This window comes from Megalops cyprinoides, chromosome 10 (assembly GCF_013368585.1).
Source record: "Megalops cyprinoides isolate fMegCyp1 chromosome 10, fMegCyp1.pri, whole genome shotgun sequence".
Lineage (NCBI taxonomy): Eukaryota > Metazoa > Chordata > Actinopteri > Elopiformes > Megalopidae > Megalops > Megalops cyprinoides.
In genome coordinates this window covers 12,437,499-12,460,960 of record NC_050592.1, presented here as the reverse complement: position 1 = coordinate 12,460,960, position 23,462 = coordinate 12,437,499, and the positions used below count along the sequence as shown (strand labels likewise).

The window sequence follows — 23,462 nt, the reverse complement described above, 5'->3', positions numbered from 1 at the left end:
ACAAGTTCATGATTAAGGGCTGGTCTGTGTTTTAATAACCATCTCTTCCTGATATTTTTTACTGCACAACATACAGTAATATGTTCATGTATTCATAACTATATCTGCCTTATACCTCTTTGGTTTTCAAAATGAATGCTGCAAAGTCCTTAGTTTAGGAGATATGCATGTCAAGGCAGAGAGAGAGAGATTTGATTAAGATTCCCTACCAATATTCATATGAGCTAGGCTTATATCTTGTCTCATGTGTGATGGTGGAGCTAGGGGGAAATTATACAGTCTCAATGCCAAGAATGAGTACTATAGAACAGGTTGCCCTGGGACGCTAACTTAAACATAGGAATCTGAATGGTGTTAAGTGTTTTTAAAATTGATTTAGCTGTCAGCTATGTTTCAGGCTTCGGGGAGCAGCTTCTTGATCTGAAAAAGCATCCTTTTTCTCTAATACCTGAAAGGTGGCCTATCTACAGGTAAATAATACATTTCTTTCTTTGTTCATTTGATACAGCAAGAATTATATAAAAGATTGAAAATTCATATAGCTATTTAAAATACTTTTTAAAAAATCGTTGGAGAAAAAAAATCCTCTTAAAATCCCTGCAATTCTTCACTTTTCTGCTCATCAGTCTCTATCAGAAATCTTTCTGTAGTTTGTTTCCCTCAAATTGTCATGTAAAACTGGCAATCAATCTAACTACTTTACACATGTGTAGAAGCAGCTGTACTTGTTCAACCTATATTATACTATAACAATATTAATACATGTCAAAGTCATTGGGAGGAGTATGGGATGAGTACTGTCTAATGCTGTGCTCATTGCTGAAGTCGTCACTGTAGGACAGCAGAATGTTTTTAGACTCCATTTCTCTCAGAACTCTGGCAGTGGTGTGTCAGGTCTACATCTTTTCCACATAGTTCCCAGGAAACATGCCTTCTCTCCCCCTTAGACGGCCATACCACCAGCCAGACGCATCTGGAAGGGACACACAGATAAATCAAAATGTTGATGAAGTACATTATAAATATTGTAACTGCATGCACAGGACACACATATCTGCAACACTGGGGTGTTAGTATTGGCTGTGTACAGCAACAATTTAGTAGGTATCATGGAATACCTGTATATTACTGCCTTTGCCCTGTCAGACCAATGACATCCCTTGAGATCAGATGGGTTCATTTACAACCGAAGTTCACAAACACATTCTCACTTTGCAACCACTGTGAGATCTCACAAAGTTCTACAAATATAGCTTGCTTTTCTGCCAGACTAAAATTTTCTCATATCCATTGTCACTGTTGAATTGGCTACCTTCAGTCAGTATATCGATGATGTCGTCTGCGTTGAAGCTAAGCTCATCGGTGTCCTGAGCATCATAAGCATACAGCGCTCGGCACTGAGGGGAGCGAGGTTTCGGTTTGGGGGCAGGCTTTGGTCGGCCTGCTCCTGGGGGGGGCTTGTATTCTTTGGAGCGCCTGCGGTGGAGCCTATGAAACAGAGAAAAGGGTCAGGGAAGCAGAACAGTGAGGAGAGAGGGAGGAGCAGTGAGGGGAAAAAAAACAGAAAGAAATCCAGTGGATTACAATCTAACTCTGATGCAAACAATAACAACTGATACTGCTTTCAAACTTTCAACACAAAGTTGCTTACTATCCAGTGTGTGTGAAATCATGCATCTGACTGTATTTAATTAATTGGCATCAAATGACAATTTTGATTTGTGAGACTGGTCATGCCACTAGTTAGTTGTTCAGCAGCATCACTTTTAGAACAGGGTTACTTGAACAGGGAGTGCACATGTGTTTGGTAAACAGGGGGAGAATAAAGGTAATATAGCAAAAAAAAGTCAAAGTTAGCTACCTCTATGCTAATCATATGATTGTTCTGTGGTGAGTAATGGCACTGGCAAGTTAACAGGAACAGAAGTTTCTAGATAGGGAAATTTAAATGCTTAACCAAGCAAAAAAGCTACATTTCTGTTCTCTTCCATATTTTCATTCCTCTGGTAAGCATGCAATACAACACTATTTTTATTTTCGTGCTGCTGATAAAAATGAACTATGGCTATTATTTGCAATGACTAGATGGGATGACATGTTTTAAGAGAACTAGGTTTGATGTTGTGAGTTCAACTTTAACCTGTTACTGAGAAACTGAAAACTCACTAACATTGTTGAAACTATATTATTGAAATGGATTAAATGAATACTTCACTAACCATTATTTACAGCTGCTATTTTTTTTTGCACAAGTGAACAGAAGGTGTGCACGATGGTTATTTATTAGATATCTGAACAAGTGAGTGCAAGCATAATTTTTCCTTGCATGAAAAAAGTAGATTTCAGTTAGACTTAGGTTTTCAAAACCTCAAATAATTTGCTGTACTGTTTCTATCCATCTTTCTGCTCTTTCCGAATTGATTCTCTGTGGAATGGACAACAATGGAAGTCTGGAATTGTAAAGCATAATCAAAGCCAGTGAGGATGAAACTTATCAGAGCAAGAAAGAAACACACAGCCAGTCTGACTGGAAAGAAGTTAGTGTATGACAGCACACTGCAGAGCCCATTCATAATCTCTGTTTACTACCACAAAGCTGTCATTTGCATTGCTACTTCGGATATGTTGATCCTGTGGATTACATTTTAAGACTTCCCTTGCAGAATTCGTAAGAAAAACCCAAGTATATCTGTGGCATACCATGAAATCATTTAATAGTCTTTTCGCAGTTATTTTCAAGTTTGGTCATTTCCAAGAAATTATGAGTTGTCAATGGGAAGATCTGTTTGCCATGGAAACAAATGTTGCAAACACTATAAATGGAAGACTGGAAAACAGTGACATTCACTCTGTCTGCCTAACAGTCCCATGCAGTGGAGGGAATTGATAGAACAGATAATGCTTATGTCTTTTTTACTGTACCCTTTTTTAATGTGAATCTGTAACATCAGCCATTCCTCTGTCCTCATTCCCATCACACTTTACTCTTCTCACACTCACTCTACCCTATCTATTTGCTTCTTCCTCCTCTTCCTTTTGCTAAATTCCACACTATTCTCTCTATACTATCAATGTCTTTCCTCCCTTCTCTCCCTATCCTTCACTCACAGTCTTTGAACTGCTGGAAAAAAGATCGCATTGCAGCATTTTTCACACTTGGTTCCTACAGGCTTCTTCATGGTCTCAAAGGTAGCAATACCATTTATTCATCCTTGACCTCAAAACTGACAGGAGCTAATCAGACATGAACAAGCCCCGGGCAAAATGTCCAGTCACATGACAAGGTGCTTTTGTGCATACGCATAAGTGAGCGTCCAATATACAAACAGGCCCCGCTTTAAAACCTCAAACTTCATCTGATCCATGCACCATTTTATTGTTGTGGTTAGAAACGTGTAATATAGGATGGAGTGGTGCAGTTACGCCCCTGCCCACAACCCAGTTAAAGGGTTAGTACAGCGGCCGTAGTCCCACCAAAGCCGTTAAGCCTCAGCACTGTCTTCTGTGGGATTAACAACGCTACTGCCCTTCTCCCACACTGTCTGTCTATGATCCAGCTCCTTCATATTTTTCTTCCCTTCAGATTTCAACAACACATTCCTTACCTCCTCACACCTTATCCATCCGCAAGACCCATTCATGGAGCCCAGCTCACAGACTCACCCAGCGACGCCCTGATCAGGCACATTCATGAAGCCCATATCCATCTGGGGCTGGTTCCGGTTCTGAACTGGCCGAGGCCCATGGTGCCGGGGAAGGCTGGGCTGCTCCATGCTGCTCTGCTGACGGAGCAGGGATGCCCTGGATGAGGGCTGACTCCCGCGCTGACGGTCACCTCCTCCTCGGCCACCACCCCTGGGATTTCCTGAAAATATGTGTGTGTGTTTGGGGGAGGGGGTACGGGGGGAGGGAGTCAGGTTAAGACCAGAAGCACTAAAGTTTGTATACTTATTCAATCTCAATTGTAAAGAACCTTTGAGTGAGTATGCTCATAAATTAATCATTCTCATTTTGAAGCATCTCTCTGAAAGCGCTTTGGTTCATATTATGTGTTTGCACTCAGTTACCACATTATTTAATAATTTCTGCATTATTTTTGCATGAAATACTATCACAATGGATTCTTCTCCACAGAACACCTCACCACTAGTATTTACCATAGAGCTGCAAAGGAGCAGAAGGTGTTTCATTTTCATGTCACACATAATGAGCTCACTGCACCCAGTACTTGAGTTATACCCCTATCCTTGCTCTTCAGAGTTACAACTGCTGGCTTTGGGCTTTCAAAGGCCCCAGTGAGATGCATGTTCCTGCCTGTCCAGTGTCTTCTCTTTGAGGAGGTCCAGGCCTCACAGAACAAGGCAAACTGAGCCTTATATGAATTTTCTATTTCATTCTGACTTTTCTGGATCATGTTGAATTGCATGATCATATGGAACTCTCCTGTGTGATGCGTCTTCTTACCTTGAGAATGGTATCCTGAGTTGGGTGTCTGGTTCCCAAAGTACTTGCTCTTTCGGTTGTCACGGCGGGTAGGTCCTGCAGATTACAGCATGGGTGAGTTGATAGAGAATGCATTACGGGTAAGCAGGTACAGCAGTCACACATTTAAAGGACAACTGTTCAACAAAACATCCATACAGCTGCCTCAATAGGCATGTCAAAGGGCATGCTTCAAATGTTGGTTACAGATATGTGACACCAAAATCTCCAACCATAATGTTCATTTCCTGTGAACATGAGGGAATTCTGGCTGCAATGCATAACGCTAAGGGTGAGGAGTTGGTGTAAGAGAACCTGAAACTCACTGGAGTTCTTTGGGAGTCCTGGTCCAATGCTGACTATCAGGACTTTGCCACTGGGTTTCAGAAGCACCTCATCCCCTTGGCCAGCCTGGAACTGGATTTGCCTAGAGCCAGCTGCCCCAAAAGGACCCCAGCCCCCCTTCTTCACCTTGAACTCCAGCCTGGGGGTGAGAGAGCACACAAGGATTCAGAAAGGTTCTCTCTACTCAAAGCCGGCAGTGATGTCATTATCACTGATGTCATCAGGTATTTGTCTGCAGTGTGACAAGTTGTCTAAATGTGTTAAAGTGGGAAATAACAGAATTCAGACTATGAATGACTATGAATGAATACTACATTAGAATAATGAAAAAAGAAAACTTTCCTTTAACACTTTGCTTTTATACTTTGCTTTTTCCATCGCTGCTGAAGTAGCTTATGAATACCGTGTTAAAGAAGATCAAAATGTCACCATCAACTAAAATGGGATTGTACTGGTAAGTAAAGTTTCCTGTCTCTCTCACATGCCTCTTCACAGAACAAGAACAGCATGTTGTTATATCAATGATCTGTAATAAATACGGAGGAAGCAGATATATGCATCCATTGTCTCTCATCCTTGCAAAACATGTCAGACAGTGTGCCCAAAAATGGCAGTGTGTACAGAAAATAGAAACAGCTGGAATGGGGATACTTGTGCACCACAGTTACTTAGTTATGAAGGCTTAAACAGAGAGGCTGGATGTAAGAGACAGAGGTGGGAGAAAGAAAGCATGATGAGGCTTTTACTTAGAGCTGGACAACAAGGCGAAGGAGACAAAGACAAGAAGTTTCACTGCCGGGCATCAATAACAGAATGCAATACTACAGGACACAAGAAAGACAGACAGAGGGAGACAGACGGAGAGGGTGCTTTTCCTCACAGGTTGTTGAACTTGAGTGGCAGCTTCTTCTGAGTTTTCTCTTCGTAACGCTTGTATAGCAGGCTGAGAAACTCAGTTTTGAAAATGCACTGCAGCACACTGTCATAATGCTCCTCGTGTATGATGAAGAAATCATCCTGGAGAGTGCTGGAGAGAGAGGAAAAATTCTACAAATGACCCAAACAAAATCTCTTAATAGTTTAGTACATCACTTTTAAAGCAACACAAAATATATCTGTGACATCCAGCTTTTGATGGACAATGAAATAAATGTATCAGCTCAGATAAAACATTTGTGACAGTACTCATGTAACACTGTTCATTAGACATTCAATTTCAATATACCATCACAGTGGGCACTGCTACTGCACAGTACCTCAGAGAGACAGACTGGACCTTCTCCAGCTGAATCTGCCTCTTCAGAACCTCCTGGATCTGACCCTTGTCTGGGCCCTGCTTAACCTTTTCACGCCCAATCAGATACAGGAACTTGGGAGTAAGTATAAGGTCACGCTTCACTGACTGTAGTTGAGGGGAAAGTAGACAAGAGGTCACATACATGTCCCAAACTACATCAACACAGAAATACTACTCATATGCACCATGGAGGCTCTATGTACCTTCCTACAGCTCTTCAGCAGTTTCCCTGATTCAAATATCATCACCATGTATGTATATGATTGCACGTGTGAGAAGTCAAAATAAATATGTAATGAAACATATAAATAAATACTACTCCTAAAATCAGTACACAAGTAGCTGCTGAAGCAACCTGCTAGTATGGAATATGCTGCCAGTCCCTCACCTTGAACCTGCGGTCATATTTGACCACCACATCAGCAAAGTCAATCCTCTCCCTTCGACCCACAAATTGCCGGATCTCCGGGTGGTTGTCGGTGCCAATGTAGTCGCCCACGAAGTTGCGGTTGATACTGTTCTTTCTCCGCTCTTTCTTGTTCAGCAGGATATCTGAGGCTGCAGGATAAGAGACCACCATAATGAGGCCCTGGACTAAAAAACTATTCTCCCACCCATGGGTACCAGCAGGGCCACTCACTGTAGGTATACTACTGTAAAATACACTGGGAACACAGCAATTATTACACTATTTTTAAAAGAATAATAACAGTAACAGACCATTTTACCTCTCACCTGGGTAACAGTCACCCTGTCATTAAATTTTCATTTACATTCTTTGAATGGATTCCAACCCCCCCCCCCCCCCCCCCTCCCCTTAAGACAAAATTCCAGCAAGGACCATATAAGCAAAAGAGGCAAGGACCTGAAAGCTTTTATTAAATAGGAACAATTCTTTCACAAATTGATAATTTACCTTCCTCCCTCATGCGGACATACTTTCGGACAGCAATGTGCTTGCGCCAGGCCTTCTGAATGACTCGGGCATAGCCATTGAACTTCCTCTCTCTCATCTCCTCCAGAAGAAACAACTGTGAAAGCATATTGAGACATATTGAGACTGCACATTTGTAAGCAGGCTAGGGAAATATGTTTATGTCAGAGGACGAGAAGTTTTAAATTAAAGTTAGCACCCATTACTCCTCAACTGGAAATGATCTTAGCCTAAGACATTCTAGGTGTTTAAGTAGGAGTGTTTGCAATAGCATGATACTAAGATATGACAGTTCAAACAGACCAATTCAGTGTGATTCCATTCTGAATGTATTAAACAGTAGAATAACAGAATGGTCCATCCACTCCACAAATTAAAATGGAACCTGTGCACACATCCCTGCATATGATACACACACTATCAAATAGCTTCCATGATGCCACTACAGCCAGGACTACAGCCCTGGCCCTGGCAAAATAATGAGAGGAAGGGAAGAAGAGGAAGGGAAGGAACAGGACTCACAGACTCTGGGGCCTTGATGAAGATCTTGCACTTGCCCAGCTGGTACTGATCTTGGTCCATGTTGACAGAGCGCAGCAGGTGCAGCACCCCCTGCCTCTCATCCCCACGCCACTGTGGCCAGGTCTCCTTTGTCAAGATGGCGTACCTACACACAACCACAATATGCAAAAATGATGGGTCTCAATTACACACACTGGTTACTGGCTGCATTCCAAAAGAAAGAAATAATCCATATTCTCCCCTTTCATTTAATGTTGATCTCCAGGTTAAGCTTATTACATTCTGGGCTCTTGTATCACTCACAAGGACAAGCTGTACCAAATCCTTTGATCTTCTCTCATGCAGTACAAAGTCAACATTAGATCCCAGTACCTCACAATGATCTGACTGGTGTTTTCAGAAAAGCCAACAACAGATAGTGCATTGGGTTCCAAAAGGCACCACTTTCCAATCACACAACATGAAGAAATTAAACCAGTGGAGGTAATTTGATGTTTCCATGGCTACTTTATTCAAATGGTCACAGTGCAGTAGTCCCCACCCTGATTTTTTTTCCAGGACAGGTGAAGGATCTACACCATGAAGAGACAAAGCCATGGAACAGTGCTTCTCCTCCCATATCACAATGAGGACACTGTACTGTGCCACTACTATGGCTCCCTGTGCTGTACCTACTAATTTGAATGTATTATTTGAATCTGCAAAAGATGAGTCAGCCATTGCATCATGACAAATAAATGCAACAAGAGCAATATAGATATTCTGAATATGGTCTTCTTGAAAAGGAACTTGTATTTGGATAGTGTGGGTTAGAGGTTAAACCTTATGTTGCTCCCCTCATTGGCCACGGCAATCTAACATTCTAGTCTTGTTTGGAGTACCTATGCAGGAACTTGCTGAAGACTCGGCGGAAGGCATAACCAGCGCGGCGGACCCGGATGTTCTCTCGCAGGCCCAGGTACTCCACCTGGTGCTTGACACGGCTCTCCTCCCAGTCACGGGGCTTCTTGGTCTCATTGGGCTTGATGCAGCGGATATAATGAGGGGTGCATTTCATAAGCGTCTGGACCAGGTTGTTGGCCTGTTTCTGCAGGGTAGAACGCCCACAGTGGCGACGTCAATGAGGATGATGATTGTAATGATAATGACAACGGCATGGCATTAATGAAAAGCATGATTCTGAAGACTGTCCTTTCCCCCACGGGAAAACAAGCCAGCACAAACATTCCCACTGTCACCATCCCTGTCATGCACACTCAGCCTATGGTGATCTGCTTGTTATAGCAGTCTCCCATAGAGCATGATGGCATCATACTGTTGTCAGCTTTTCACAGAGGAGCTTCAATCATCTGTGCTCTTACCTTGATTTTGCTGCTTGCAGTGGTGGGGCGACCCCTTTTCTCAGCCTCCAGATTTTCTGGGAAAAGGTCTTTGATAAAATTGCTGAGCACAAAGACAGAGACAAGTAACTCAATGGGCAAAATGTTACAAAGAAAAGCAGACATTCATCCACACTGTTAAATTCAGCCCTTGACTGTTCGCACTCACAATTCACTGCTCTGCATTAGCTCTATGATGTCATTAAAGAGTACGTCTCTGTTCCTCTCACAGAAGCCAGTCACGTCATATGACACCTGGGGGGTGGAGAAAGAGAAAGAGAGAGAGGGGCATCTTATTTTACTGCTTGACTGGATAATGCATCCATAAACCTCACTAAGCAAAATATAGTACCACTGGTTTTCTGATTTTGAGGACGACAATTAACTATGTGGCTAGAAGTGGCCCCAGGGGATCTCATACTACTACCCCATAATGCCACATTCTAACCTCATTTTCCCTTGTAATGAACATCAATTGCATGTCTAACTCAAATCAAACTTTGGCTAAAAACACACCCACAAGCTGAGTGGATATTATGAGGCCACCCTTGTGGCATTCATATATACATAACATGAAACATATCCCTTGTTTTGCTGTGGTGTTTCCCTAACGTGTCATTCCAGTGCTGCAACCCAAAATGAAGAAAAATATATCCATCGAGCTCTCGTGTCTAAAATTCAACAAGCGTCACTATAATGTCAAAAAGCAGGATTCAGTCTCATGATTCAGTCTAGCATGTAGTTTTACATTTAAAGAAGAAAGACATTCCAAATGTCTAACTTAATTAACATTTACACATATTGGTACAAAATTCTACTCTAAAAGCATTCAGCCAGCACAACATTAACAACATTAAGGTCATGGTTCATTAGGATGACAAAGCTATCTGTCTTTGTCTCAAAGCAGAATCATTCAAAACAAGTATTTCAAAGCTTGTGATGAGCAGAACATGGATGACCACCAATGATGTACTGAATAGACACTCAGGCCCTTTGTATAGGGGAGTAAAAGGAGCGTCCCCTGCCTTTCCAGCATAGTGGTGCACCACAAAGCCCTTGTTCCAGCTGTTGAAGTGTTCATGGGTGCCAATCTGCATCTGCAGTTTCTGGATCAGCGTCTGGTCTGCACCCTCGCCCTTGGCATGCATGGTGGCACACACGTCATCCAGGATGCTCATGATTCCTGGTGGATTCTGGGTTTAAAAAAAAAAAATCAATATCAGGTGTGATTTGTTGTAATAGCTGCACAGTTATACAATCACATACACAATTCATGCAACTGTAATGAAACCTGAGTGTCACTCAGTGTTACTCAAGATTGATACTCCTCCACCACACAGTCCTGGCCCATAATGCCATTTTACCATGAGGCATTACACATAACCATTCATTTTCAACATACAGAATCATTTCACAGACTGCCGTTCTGAGGGGTCATAGTTAAATGTGACATTAGTGAATCATTCACACAGAGTTATGCATTCTCTTTCTGTTTTTTTTTTTTTGTCAATGCAAAAAAGGCTGAAGTCAGTAAATCCAACATGGATTTCCTGGAGTACAAGGGTCACTACTCACCAATTTAGACTCAATGAGGTCACACACTACTTTGTTGTTGAAATACTCAATAGGTGTCCATTTGATCCCTTCCTGAACATACTCCTCCTGTAATACAGAGAGAAAGTAGAGAGTAGATACAGCAGAGAGGAAGCTCTGTACAGTCTGTTGACAGCCAACATCAATCTTTAAGAGAATCACTGGGTGTGAATGCCAGGAGACTCCAGCAAGGGTCTTCACTGCCCCACAGATTGCCAAAGTGCCCCACCCATCTGCTGCTTACTGTGCCCATTTACCTGCTCTGCCTTCAGCGTCAGCTCAATGAAAATCTGCTGTAGTTTCTCATTCACAAAGTTGATGCAGAACTGCTCAAAACCATTTTTCTATTAGGGAAAAGAGAGAACAAAAGGACTTCAAAGGTACTGGAAACTCAAATCAATGTGGATTACTGTTTCACTTTGTAATGTTTTGTGAGTAGACAAAACCGTCTTTCACCCATACATTAACCCAAGACAAGTTATAAACCTTAACAGGTTTGAAGTCAGTAGTTAGTATAGTTAATGGTTGGGTATTTTTTTTACACAGTTCTAGTTCACATCTTAACAAAGTGGATAAACTCCCCCTAAATGAAATGGAACAAACCACTACTAATTGTATGATGTACTATAGAGCACAGAATCACCTACCTGGAAGATCTCAAAGCCATAGATGTCCAACACTCCAATATTAAACTCTTCATGGTCTTTCTGCATGGCTTTGTTAATGGCCTAAAAGGTGGTGTGATACAGAATGACAGCTGTTCAATTTAGCCAAAATAATTCAACTGGATTCCTTGCACATGAGCAGTTGCCTGTAGGCTTACATTCAGTGTGTCAAAACATCCACTCATTCCTTATATTTGACTTGCAGTTTCCTCTACCAAATAGCATCAGCAGCTACGAAGGGAGACAAATTATACATGAAGCAGGACCCTACACGCATAAATCCTGAGCATTCTACATTTGACGTGCGATTGTGAAACATGCTTCAACTTGAGTGCAACACAAAAGCAGCTGCAGTTGAACAACTTCCATAGTACGGCGCAGTAAGTGCACACCAATTTAAGTAGAGTATGTAAATTCTGTATGCATGGATATTCATCACTGTACCGATATATTTTCATTTGGACAGTGAAATGAGTTGAGCCTGTAGTCACATCCACAATAATATAAGTGCAACTGAAGTAGCAAAACTAACTGCAATGTAATATTAAGCACATCAGGTAAAACAACTGGCCAAGGCCTACCAGACAACACTTTTACAAATTTTTATAGAAAGGACGCAGCTGGTATATGTGGGGACATTTACCCCTATCATGCTCTAACACTAAGAGCTAAGCTGGAACACTTGCAACACAAGCACTCAATTTTTCTGTATCACAGCTGAGATGATGAAGCAAAGATATGTTAGACAATGAAAAAGCTGTAGTAAAATAGTCATTGTCGAACTCACATCCACAAGGTAGTCGAAGAGGCGGGAGTAGAGGGCTTTGGAGAGGGCGTCCCGGGAGAACGAGGCCTGCTCTGTGTTGAGAGTGACGGAGATGCTCTCAGACTTCCCCCCCCACTTGCTGTCCATGATGCGGCTGGTAAGTTTCTCCTTCAGCCCGTTCTGGGAGATGCCCAGGAGGTAAGCTGGGAATGCCAGGACTGAGGGGGGTAGAGGGGGTGCGTGACAGAGAAACAGAGAATCAGAGAGAGAGAGTTGCATACACAGTCCAAAGAAATAAAACTAATTGATGTCATGTCATGGTACACAAATATAACTGAGACAAAACTGTCATAACAGATTATTCTTGTTGTGTAAGTGTGAAATTCAGTTTTGCCACCAAGCTGCGTAAATGTGTTCAAAACTAGATGCCTTAATGCATTGTAATATGCATGTAATTTGCGCTTGCTACATATGTGGCAGTAGGGCGGCAGTGTAGCATAGTGGTAAGGAGCAGGACTCATAACCAAAAGGTTGCTGGTTCAGTTCCCTGCTGGGGCAATGCTGCTGTACCCTCGGGCAAGGTACTTAACCTAGAACTGCCTCAGTAAATATCTAGCTGCATAAATGGATAAAACTGTAAGCTGTGTAAGTCGCTCTGGATAAGAGCGTCTGCTAAATGACAATATAACTCATTTATACAGCTGGACAGTTATCGGAGCAGTTTGAGTTTAGCACCTATGTCAATGTTATAACTGCCACCCCCTGGACACCAAACGAGCAATCTACGGGTTAAAGGCCCACACCTTAACTAGTGATGTTACAGATATAAGAGGCCATTGTCTAAGATCTCATTTTTTGCTGTAGAGTATAAGGACATAAAGCAGAAGTCAATCACATTCCCATGTAACTGGCAGTGTTTCATGTTTCGAGCTTGTTTGACTCACAGTCCTCACTCTCCACGACGGCGTAGTTGCCCTCCTCTCTGAATGCGATGTTGCCCAGGTGAAGAATACCTGCCACTATCTGCAGCACTGTGGCCTGCTCATCTGCAGTGAGGCCCACTACTGACATGGCATCCTAAGGACAACACGCCACAACATGCCAACATGCAGTAATACCACAAAACACCATGCCATCCTGATGTACTGCAAAACAATGCATAACGCATTGCAATAATGGAAAAATCCACAGGGAAATACACACAGCAATACACAAACACAAAGTAGTTCTGCAAAAACACAAAACAGCATGTCAATATATAAGACAGATCTTGAAACTCACAGTACATGCACAGTAGCATGTCAACACACACACAAATACTACAAATTACAACTGCAATGGCATCCTGAAGAGTACACACAGACCAACACACTCTCTCACCACAAAACTGTTGCAACATTCTGAACAACACACCTAGCAACATGTCAACAAAAAACAGTCATCAACAGGTACAGATACAATCCTAGATAAAATACAGTCCTATAGCCATCTAAGGGGACCAGACACACACTAAACAAGACAGCATCTCAGCTACATCATGTCTCCAGAGAAACTCACTCACTCTAAACAGACCAATTCCTCTGAGGGATTGTGCTGCTGACAGGCTTCAACTCACCATGGTGTCAGAGAACTCCTTCTTGTCATTGACGTCCTCCACAGTGTAGGTCCCAGACTGGTTGAGGTAGAAGTAGTAGTCGGGGGTGGTGACGCCAAGGTTCTCTCTCTGTTCTTTGGTAGCGCCCTCAAGGAGCTGGAGGACAAGTGTCATAGATCAGTAAGGTAGGTACCTGTGAAGGTCACGGGGGGGCTCAACGTAACGACAAAGACTGATGGTACAGTAGATGAGATCTGAAATCTGCTACACCAGGTCGATAGAATAGATTTATAACAAAGCATTTTCTAGAGAGGATCATCTTTCTAAAGCATAAAACATCCCCTGACAACCAACACTGAAAGTTTGCAGCCAATTTTAATCTCTGTGAAGACATACTGTGTTAATTCACACTGCTGATGCCACAAAATATTAATTATTGAATGAGATACACTGTTGCAAGAGGATGCCAGTTTCTTGACTTGAGTATGGGAATGTATTGGTAAGTGCACACTACAATAGCTTGCCTGGTAGTAGATGTGAAAGTTCCTCTCTCCTTGGTTCTGGGATACCACTCTGGACTTTTCCAGAAGGAAGTTGGATATTTTCCCTCCATCGGGCTCACCTCCACGGCTGAACTGAATCTCAAAGTACTTACCCTGTTGCAGACAGACAGACATACAATAGATACTGGCTTAGGTATTAGGGCCTAGGTTCAATCAGTTAAATCACCCACAAACACAAGTGACACATATACTTCAAGCAAGTCCAGCAAATCTATTTTCATTTTGTTTCTTACTTTATACCTTATTTGGCATGCAAATAAAATGTACTGCCATCATCTAAAGAGTAGAGAGCTCCTCCATTGGTTTCTCCATGTGTACTTGCAAACCATCAGCACTCTTTATTTCTCTGTCCCAGCAAGTGAGAACTGAGTGCATACTCAAGTTCTCACTCCCTCTAACAAGAAAGTTCTTTTAAGGGTCATTTTTGAGACCGTAAAAACATGTTTAAGCGGCTGTCTTGAACCAATGAAACCATTTATATTTTAATGGGGAAGTTACAATTTTTAGCTGGAATTGAGAGTAATGGCATTTATTGAATATTCATATTCAAACTTTTACTGTCAGCTTAAAAGGGGTTTAATCTCTTGGCGGGCATCATACACCTTAAGAACAAATGTTTTGGATCATGATACGGAGATGAGGGCTCATCTGCCTGCCTGCATGTCTACACCTGCTAAGCTCTCCTGTGGGCTCAGGTTTAGGAGTGACTTTAAATGATTTACTTTAAATTATGCCGTTGAATTAATGGACCAGTTAACTGGGTTAACTGGGTTTTCACAGTTCTGCATCTTTTCACTCAGGTGTAACTCACAAAGCGACTGGAGTTGTTGTTACGGACAGTCTTGGCGTTCCCAAAGGCCTCCAGCAAAGGATTGGATTGAAGGATGATTTCTTTCACATGCTGTGAATAAAAGAGAGAGAGTGAATGTGAGAGGAGAGTAACAGAAGAGCAGATTTACTGTATGGTGACACACAGGAGAGGTTCGGACACGGTTCTGCACTTCCTCTTGTATTGTACAAACCACAAAATTCAGGCAGTACATATTTTCAAAAATATGAAACCCAAATTCCCCAGCTGATCCTCCTCCCTGAATATCTGAAAATCTCCCTCCTACAGAGAGGGCAGCAGTGGACTGCAAACCTTGTGCCCAGATATGTATCAGTCTGCCACAGCCTGAGGGACAGTGGGTGACCTGTCTCACTGTGGGTGAGGAAAGGAGGGGAATGAAAAAGGGTACTTGTACTATTCAAATAGAAATGGAATTCTACCTTTTACTTAGAGTTACTTGAAGAACAAAACAAGAGGTCCCTAAGGGAGGGTTTACTGAACTTTACTAGACACTATCAGTCTCCCTTTTTCTGTATTTGACTGTGCTGCAATACTTTGGAAACAATTTTCTTATTCAATCCAGCTGATTTGAACACACACATTGGTTACACTGGGAAAAAGAGGAAGACCATAACTGAATACAAAAAGGAAGGACAAAGGGAGAGGCTGAAGAAGGCTGAGGGGGGGTCTAACCTGAACTTTGGGCCCACCACCTGATACTTTGGAGATGTAGCTCATGATGTACTTGGCTGCTACGGTCTTCCCAGCTCCACTCTCCCCGCTGAAAAGGTAAAGGTGCAGTCATTGCACCCATTACAGTTACCAGAAATATTAGTATCAACTGTTCTTCTTCAGCCTGCGCATACATAGAGACATGATTCTTTTTTTCATGGCTTGACTTTAAGGTTCAGACCTGATTATGACACACTGGTTCTCCTGGTCGATCATCATGTTACGGTACATGTTGTCTGCCAGGGCATAAATGTGTGGTGGGTTCTCATACTGGGCCTGTGGACAAGTACGTCATCGTCATTGTCATCATCATCATAAGCAGTGAGGATGGGAGAGGGTGAAATTTTTATGGAATGATGCCAACAAATAAACCTGTTTTCACATTCTGTCCCTTAGACATGGCAAAAGCTAGAACCTACAGTAGATGGCACTAAACTTCAACTAGTTCTCTCTTTTTCTCTCTCATTCCAGAGATAAAGTCAAATCAATTCATAATTAATAAAGGCTGTAGGAGGCAGAATGAATAGACAGAAAATCCCACTGCAGCACAGAAGGAAGTTCAGGGGAGTGAGAAAAGCCAGAGACCCTGCAGACATTCAGGTTATTCACTGACTACTTGGCATGAAAGAGGGACTCTGATTGGCTGAGGCTTCCAGGAATTAAATCACACTAAGAAGACAGGAATTGAGAAGCAGGAAGTATATTGCCTGAATGTAAAAAACATACAAAGTTCTATTTGTACACAAATGGACAGGTGGGCACAGATGCTCTGTAGACACTAAGACAGTTGAACAGGTTAATGAATAAATGTCTTTACAGAGGTATGTGTACGCCTACACTTACATACACACAAACTTATCTTAGTCCTAGCATGTCTGCACCTGCTGAGGCCCTGCCCAGTACAAATCAACTCTCCCGAGGGCTCAGGTTTAGCAATGACTCATCAAGCAATTCTAAGCACTCTGGCTCTCTTAAACACCTGCTGACTGAGTTGGAGATTACAGTACAGAACCCTGTATGGACCTATCAAGTATCCCGTATTAATACCAAGAGGTCAATAAGTGGCTAGCGGAAGTAAGCACCTTTCATTTTTGCACTACATACTAAACATTATAAAACACACTAAGTTTGAGCCGTGATGCAACAGAAGACAAACAGACACTGATGACACATTCAGCGGTATGAAGTCGTACAGATCTTATCAAAGAAACACACAAGATTAAAGAAAAACTGTTTCCTTACATTACCGCATGGTTTTTCCGTGATGCACACATTAGTAGACGATGATCCCCTAAAAATCACTGACTACACCGGAGTAACCAGTTGCGCATATCTCCGCTACCTGTGTAGTTTCTATTGTGCATGTTATCCTATGGAGAAAAACACATAATTTCCACTCACTGCCCCCTGGTACAACTCCACCTCTCGGTCTGTGAAGTATGGCAGCTGTTTGAAGGGATTGACAGAGATCAGCACAGGGCCAATGTAGGTCTGAGTGGACAGGGTTAAGCAGTAACCGTCATCCATTTGTGTACTAGTCCCCTGTATCCATCATGAAATCAACAGGGTTATTTTATACTGACATTCCTATCATACATAAAAGTAAAATCATATTCATACACAAATGTAACAGGGTATGTATGTTAAGCAGCTGGACAGGGTTACTGGACATTCAGCTGTAAACTTGTTGCATGCTTAACCATGTTACAAATGATTTCAAAAAACAAACTACATGAGTCAGCACCAGAACTCTCACTGTCATCTCTTCTGAGCTCAAATGTGGTGTTTAAAATGCATTATTGTTGTAATTCATAATGTACAGAATGACAAATAGACAGAATTAACATGCACACTTAGCAGTGTGGGTCAAAAGTATACATATACTTCTTACATCGTAAGCTTTTCGACTCTCATCATTTTCTATGCAATAATCATCACTGCTTAACAGGCTAATCTAGAGCAAAAAACAGGATGTCTGTTCCAGCTCAGGGATGTAAAGAGACCACACAGTAAGTTACACTTAGTAAATATAGTTGCACAGTCACTACAGGTGGTTCACAGGACAGCCACCCTATCACTGCTACTGTATGTGAGCGTGGTTGTGCATGACAAAGAAAGGATACAAAGATGTAATCGTCCATGTATCTCTTCTTGAGGTTGTCCGTGATGGCGTCCTCATTAATCTTGGACAGCAGTACCATGTCGTCCACGCCGCTCACCTTCACATTCTGGGTCTGCCAGTGATAGCGCTCCTTACTCCCCTAGGAGACAGAGTGACACACAGAGCCCGAGGCAGAGAGGGAAAGGTGAAAGACAGAAGAGAGGAAAAAGACACGAGAGCCAGGGAGAAATCAGAAGTTGTCAAAAGCAATTTGTTAAAAAAAAAAAAAAAAAACAGCAGATCATTTTGGTCTATCCACAAGAGCGCAGACCAATTAGAATATGCTGCAGTACGACCAGTAATGCAGCATTGACAGCTGCAACATTGGCAAATGTCATAAAAATATTTACACACACACACACACACACACACACAACTTCTAATATTCAAAGAACAATGAAGTGGTCCACGATCCAGAGTCTACCTCACACAAGGCAAACCGCAGATAGAGGAAGGCAAACAGTTTTGACAGCCAAACTCCAAGCTCACACTAGCACTCTCATTCACTGTGGGAGTTTCACCACCGACATTTTCTTGCTCAGCAGTAAAGATGACAACTGGACCAGTTGCCCAGTGACAGCGGTTTATTACGGGTTTTTACAAGCTACTATCAAAAGAAGTGGCCAACCAATATTTTGAGGTATTTAGATGCAATAAATTCCTATTGATATTCAATATTTTATTCTTTACATTTCACTTATTATATTTATGCTTAACATACAGAACTGAAAAGGACTGGGTATGTTGTGTGTCTGTGACTTTGCTTTATAGCAATAATAGATAAGATGCTTGCAGGCCATTATTTGAGTATGCATTTATTTGTGGTAGGGGCATTCACTGCTGCACATGCCTTTGAAAATAGTTCACTAACACTAACTGTGGACCTCATCTCCAACAGTGATTAGGACAGTGCAGGTTCACAACAGATAATCTTTCTCCTGTATGCTCCAAATGGTCTGCCTACCATATAAGCCTAGAATGACTGGTACCAGACAATGAATAAAAGGTATCTATGAGGATTCTATATGAAAATAAAACACAGGGAAAGTGTCTGGTCACACATGGCATGTGTTTATGTGTATGTATCACAATTATTGGTGTATTTGATAGATGATTATGTATTTGATAGCTGTGTCCTTCTAAATGCTTTCCCTGAGGTTCATGACTCAATGACAATTTCTGGAAAACTAACAGTTCCCATCAAATGCATGCTTAATTATATTAACGACTCTTTCCGGAGAATAGCCTTTACATGCCCTAGGCTTTCAACCAACAAAAGTTCTTTCGCTTGAGGCAAAAAGGTGTCTAGCTGTAAGATCCCTGAACTCTTTTTGGGTTTAAATCCCAGGTGTGACACTGCCTGCTGTGCCCTTCAGGAAGGCATTTTACCTAAACAGCTCCAGTAAAATCCAAGCTGTACAAATGGAACAGACACTGTAACACGTTATACTTAGCAAAGTTGCCCAAAGCAAGTGTGTTTATAAATAAAAGTAGCATTGTCATTTTTTTCCATTGATACACCTCCAAAAGGTATGAAAAAAGGGAAGAAAGCGAAACATTAAGTTTGTCTGCACAACAACTGTTTGAGCGTTACTGTTTCACCAAGCAAAATGAAACTCTCCAATCTGGTCCTTCCAGTATCCAAATCTCTGGAGTATTATAAATCCCCGCCCCTTTCAGGGCAGTGTATATTCCAGGGAGAAAGGAGATGAGGATATGTTCAATATTTTCTGTGCCAAACACCAGCTCCTGCAATGCCAAAATATCTAAGATGCCATGTCATTACTTCAAAATAAAGGACTGTGCGCTTGCTCTCAACTCTGAGTGACGTGATGGCCTCACTTTAGTATGGCTGTCGTAGTCACATTCTGGGGGTTTGTCAACTTCCTGTTGTTCAAGCTCCTGCAATGACTAAAATGTATTATCAGAAAGGGTATGAGTGTATTCACAGCTCCCAGACAAACACCCCACAGGGGTAAGAAATGACAGGACAGTCCACTGCATATTGTGTCTGAAGATGGTAATGATAACAGGGAAAGAAGAACCTCTTTGCTAAACTATCCATGTTGAAACCAGACAAAGGCAGATTTTCGGTGGCTGAATCCAAGCACACTGAATTCCCCCACCCAGAAACCAAGCAGTTCTGCCTTGCATCTCTGAGTGCTCAAAACTGTCAGCCCAGCTCAAGTTACAGTAGGCAAGAATGCTTAGGGCAAATACCTTTTACTGCCATAAACAAACACTCAACAACCTTATCAATTACAATAACAGTGCAAAGGCCTAACAGTGCACTTCCTGTATTTACTATGTATGTTTAGCTACACAGAAAAAAAAAATGGACACGTAATGACCATACACTTACACTTCTTATGTAAAGACAGCGGACTTGGCCTTGTGGGTGGACACTGAAAATAGCACCTGAAGTTGGGAGTTCAAACACCTCTCAGGTAAGTGCTACGGTATCCTTGGGCAAAATAATCATTCAGATACCTCCAGATCTTATCAAGTGGCACCCTAATAATGGGCTTTGCCCAAAATGGACCTGTTAAAAAAGTATTTAGGGTAGATCAAGAGACACCAAAAATAAAAATATGGGACATGTGCACCCAATATCTCCTAGACCACACTGAAGCTTTGGCTTTGCATAAAATATGGTGCATAGAATGCTGTCTGAAGAAAAATACAGTAGAAATGAATTGCACGCACCTGAGTGCAGGTACATGCCATCTCACCATGTTCTGTGCATTCTTTTTTGGTGAACATTCCATAAACAATCATTGACATTTTCATGAGCAAATTTAAAGTCGATTAATCTTAGCTCTTTGCTCCTTTGCAAAAGGTTGCTCCTTTATTTTTTGAAAATTATTTTGCCTTTTTTTACCACTACCCTGCACATTCTGATACTGTTTGCAAAAATGACAGGAAGTGATAACATTGCTTCAGCCACATGCCTCTAGGGACAAATGTCAAAATGCCTTCACTGCTCCAAAAGAGGAACGACCCTAATGCCAAAGCAGACTACAAGCAAAGCTGCTGACCAACAGAGAACAATGACCTGTCTGAAGTGAACAGAGGACAAAAAAGAACTTATGCCATCTTAATGCTCTGATGTCTTGCAGAAGCAGCTCTGAGCTCAGAACCAATCACATTTAGGATGGGTCAATTGAGACAGGGCCTTTTCTATTGACCCGATGCCCTAAACATCAGTGTAGAAAGTTTTTTTTACTTGGTAAGTTTTTCTAACATGGCAAAAAAAAACTTATTTTATAATTAAATAATGTTGATAAAAATCTAATACTAAAGATAACACCGCAAAACATCAACACAGATGTTGTGTGATGACCAAGCTGGCCTGCATAGACATGCAGTTTGTAGAATAGCATGATCCAAGACCTGTGCATGCTAGTTTTCTTTCAAATTAAATTGCATTTTCCTAGGTGTAATAAGGTATTAAGTGACCTTCAGTCCCAGTGGCATCAGGTATTTAACACTGGGATTGAAAATGAAGGATTAAACAAATTTAGACCATGTTCCAACCCAAATCTAATTTAACCATTAATTCACTAAACTTGCTAAAAGGATTGCAGACAGTAGCCAGTATTTCTTCAGCCTGATTTCTGACATATTTCTGTGTTTTGAGGTGTACGTTATAATTACACCACAAGGAAGTGGTTAAGCAACATCACAGAATCACATGCTGAGCCGTAATGTACCACTTTGAAACAAGTCCATTTCAGCTCAGTTTGAGCTTTCGAAATCCAGATGGCTTTGATTCTCTGCTTAGGTGAATTTCAACATGTTCACAGACAGAAGAGCTTCTTTGAGATGATGACTGCAACTATACCTGTCCACCATGCATCTTATTATAAAGAGTTTAAGAGCACTTTAAATCTTGTCTAATCTTGTTTGGGCCCAACGATCAACAAGCATGGCTCAAACATTTCTCAACAGTTTGTTTCACCAGATTTTAGAGGAGATGTCCTATATATCCTAAACTAATACTGAATAACAACGTTAAATTAATTTGCAGATAATATGTCACATCTCGCCATTTAAGTTTCTGCTCCATTTCCCCTCTACCTTCCCCTCTCGCTCTTCCATCAGAAAATGTAAATTCTCCACATACTTCCCTTCTCATCCGGGAGCTTGTTTGAGGTGTTCGGCCCTGTCCAGACACGTTGGCCCTTTTTGGCGTGAACCAAATGAAAGAACTTAACAGTTTATTCACGACTGACACGACAGTCCGACTCGACCATGGACTGCAATACATATTTTCATTTAAGTCGTTACAGGGCACTGCTGCAGCACTCTGTACTTAAATGTGACTATGAAGGATACTAGTTTAAATCTTGAGGAATTTATGCATGTAGAAGACATTTGGATAATCTTACAGGAACGAACGTTGGTTCCTTTGGAAAATAAAGGGACAACAACCAATGTCGATGAAAAGTCTTGACAAACAATAAGCAACAGGTTGTTTTGCACTCAATCGACTATTAGTTTGTGGCTACATAATGTGTGTTTGTGCATGAATGCCACCTGTCTGAACCTCCCCATTGAGCGTAGTTTAAACAAAGTAGTGTACGCTCAATGGGGAGGTTGAATCCTTCATTTTCATATATATATTTTAGAGGAAACTAGACCGCACCATTACATTGATAAGTCTTGCATCGAAGAGCTTCCGCGAACTGCTCAGCCACAGGTGAGACTTCAGCTCACCTCAGCTCCACCCTAGACGTTATCAGGTGTTTAAGTTGTTCATGAATAAAATGGAGGAAATGTAAAACGTATTTTTAAAGATTACTTTTTTTGCAATAGAAGCACGGCAATAACACACTTTATAGCGGAATTTATTTTAATGTTATGAACAACTTTGAAGACTTTGAAGTTCGGGATAAAGTTAGTATCAACACCCCTGAGTATTTGTGACAAGTCTCAAAACATGTAACACTTACATCCTGTTGTCTGCATAAACTTGCAGTGTAACAAGATAAACTGTTACGATTTATCAAAAATACACATTGCATACCATCTGAACTTACCATTGTGTTTTTACAAACTACTTCCTGTTACGGTCCACAAAAAGGTAAATGTTTTCACCTTCCAGAGTGCAAAAAGCGCAGTGTCCCGCAAACCCGAAGCAAAACTCGTTGGTCATAGCATATCCATACAATATAAAGTTCAGTTTTTCAGCCGTATCATTTGTATAAAGCAACTGCCAGTCATGTGTCCCCTTGTTCGGTGCCGAGAATTCCACGCTTGTATTTTCCCTCTGTGAGAGTGGTTATGGGGAGCGGCCGGCTGTACAGACACAAGCGATTTGTTGTACGGGTGCAAGTGCAGGCAGGTAGGGCAGTAATTCCAAGGGCTAGTTGAATTGTGGGTATTGGGAAAACTTTGAGAAATTTTGAGAAACAGGTGAGATATTGGCGCCCCCTAACGGCAAACTGCACCATGTAGATGACGGTTAGATTTGGCGAAGTCATCTTTGAACGTATTACGTCCTAAAAATCCAGGAGTTAGAGTAATCATACATATTTTTTTTCTTGGCAAATTCATTCCAAACGGCCAAGTAACATTTCTAAATACCTTTAAAATGT

The 23,462-nt window shown here is 41.6% G+C and overlaps 1 protein-coding gene across 1 annotated transcript; it reads right to left on the bottom strand.

The window, feature by feature from the left end:
• Positions 1-636: 636 nt before the first annotated feature.
• On the bottom strand, positions 637-23,365 carry myo1eb (myosin IEb). Its single transcript, XM_036538330.1, has 27 exons — positions 22,905-23,365; positions 17,825-17,962; positions 17,103-17,192; positions 15,883-15,977; positions 15,663-15,750; positions 14,952-15,041; positions 14,102-14,233; positions 13,599-13,733; positions 12,928-13,060; positions 12,005-12,201; positions 11,200-11,280; positions 10,810-10,896; positions 10,535-10,621; positions 9,985-10,152; positions 9,129-9,214; positions 8,942-9,023; positions 8,462-8,667; positions 7,581-7,725; positions 7,041-7,155; positions 6,513-6,682; positions 6,084-6,229; positions 5,708-5,854; positions 4,809-4,966; positions 4,465-4,539; positions 3,664-3,865; positions 1,313-1,488; positions 637-973 (listed from the first exon to the last, which is right to left on the bottom strand). The coding sequence occupies exons 1-27, from the start codon at positions 22,905-22,907 to the stop codon at positions 897-899; spliced, it is 3,309 nt and encodes a 1,102-aa protein (XP_036394223.1). The 5' UTR covers positions 22,908-23,365; the 3' UTR covers positions 637-896.
• Between the last annotated feature and the right edge of the window lie 97 nt (positions 23,366-23,462).

Excerpts from the sequence above, each read along its gene's own strand:
- myo1eb (XM_036538330.1), bottom strand. Across the intron at positions 7,726-8,461 it reads TTCAGCAAGTTCCTGCATAG|GTACGCCATCTTGACAAAGG; the intron begins GTACTCCAAACA and ends GGTTGTGTGTAG. Across the intron at positions 5,855-6,083 it reads GTCCAGTCTGTCTCTCTGAG|CACTCTCCAGGATGATTTCT; the intron begins GTACTGTGCAGT and ends CTCTCTCTCCAG.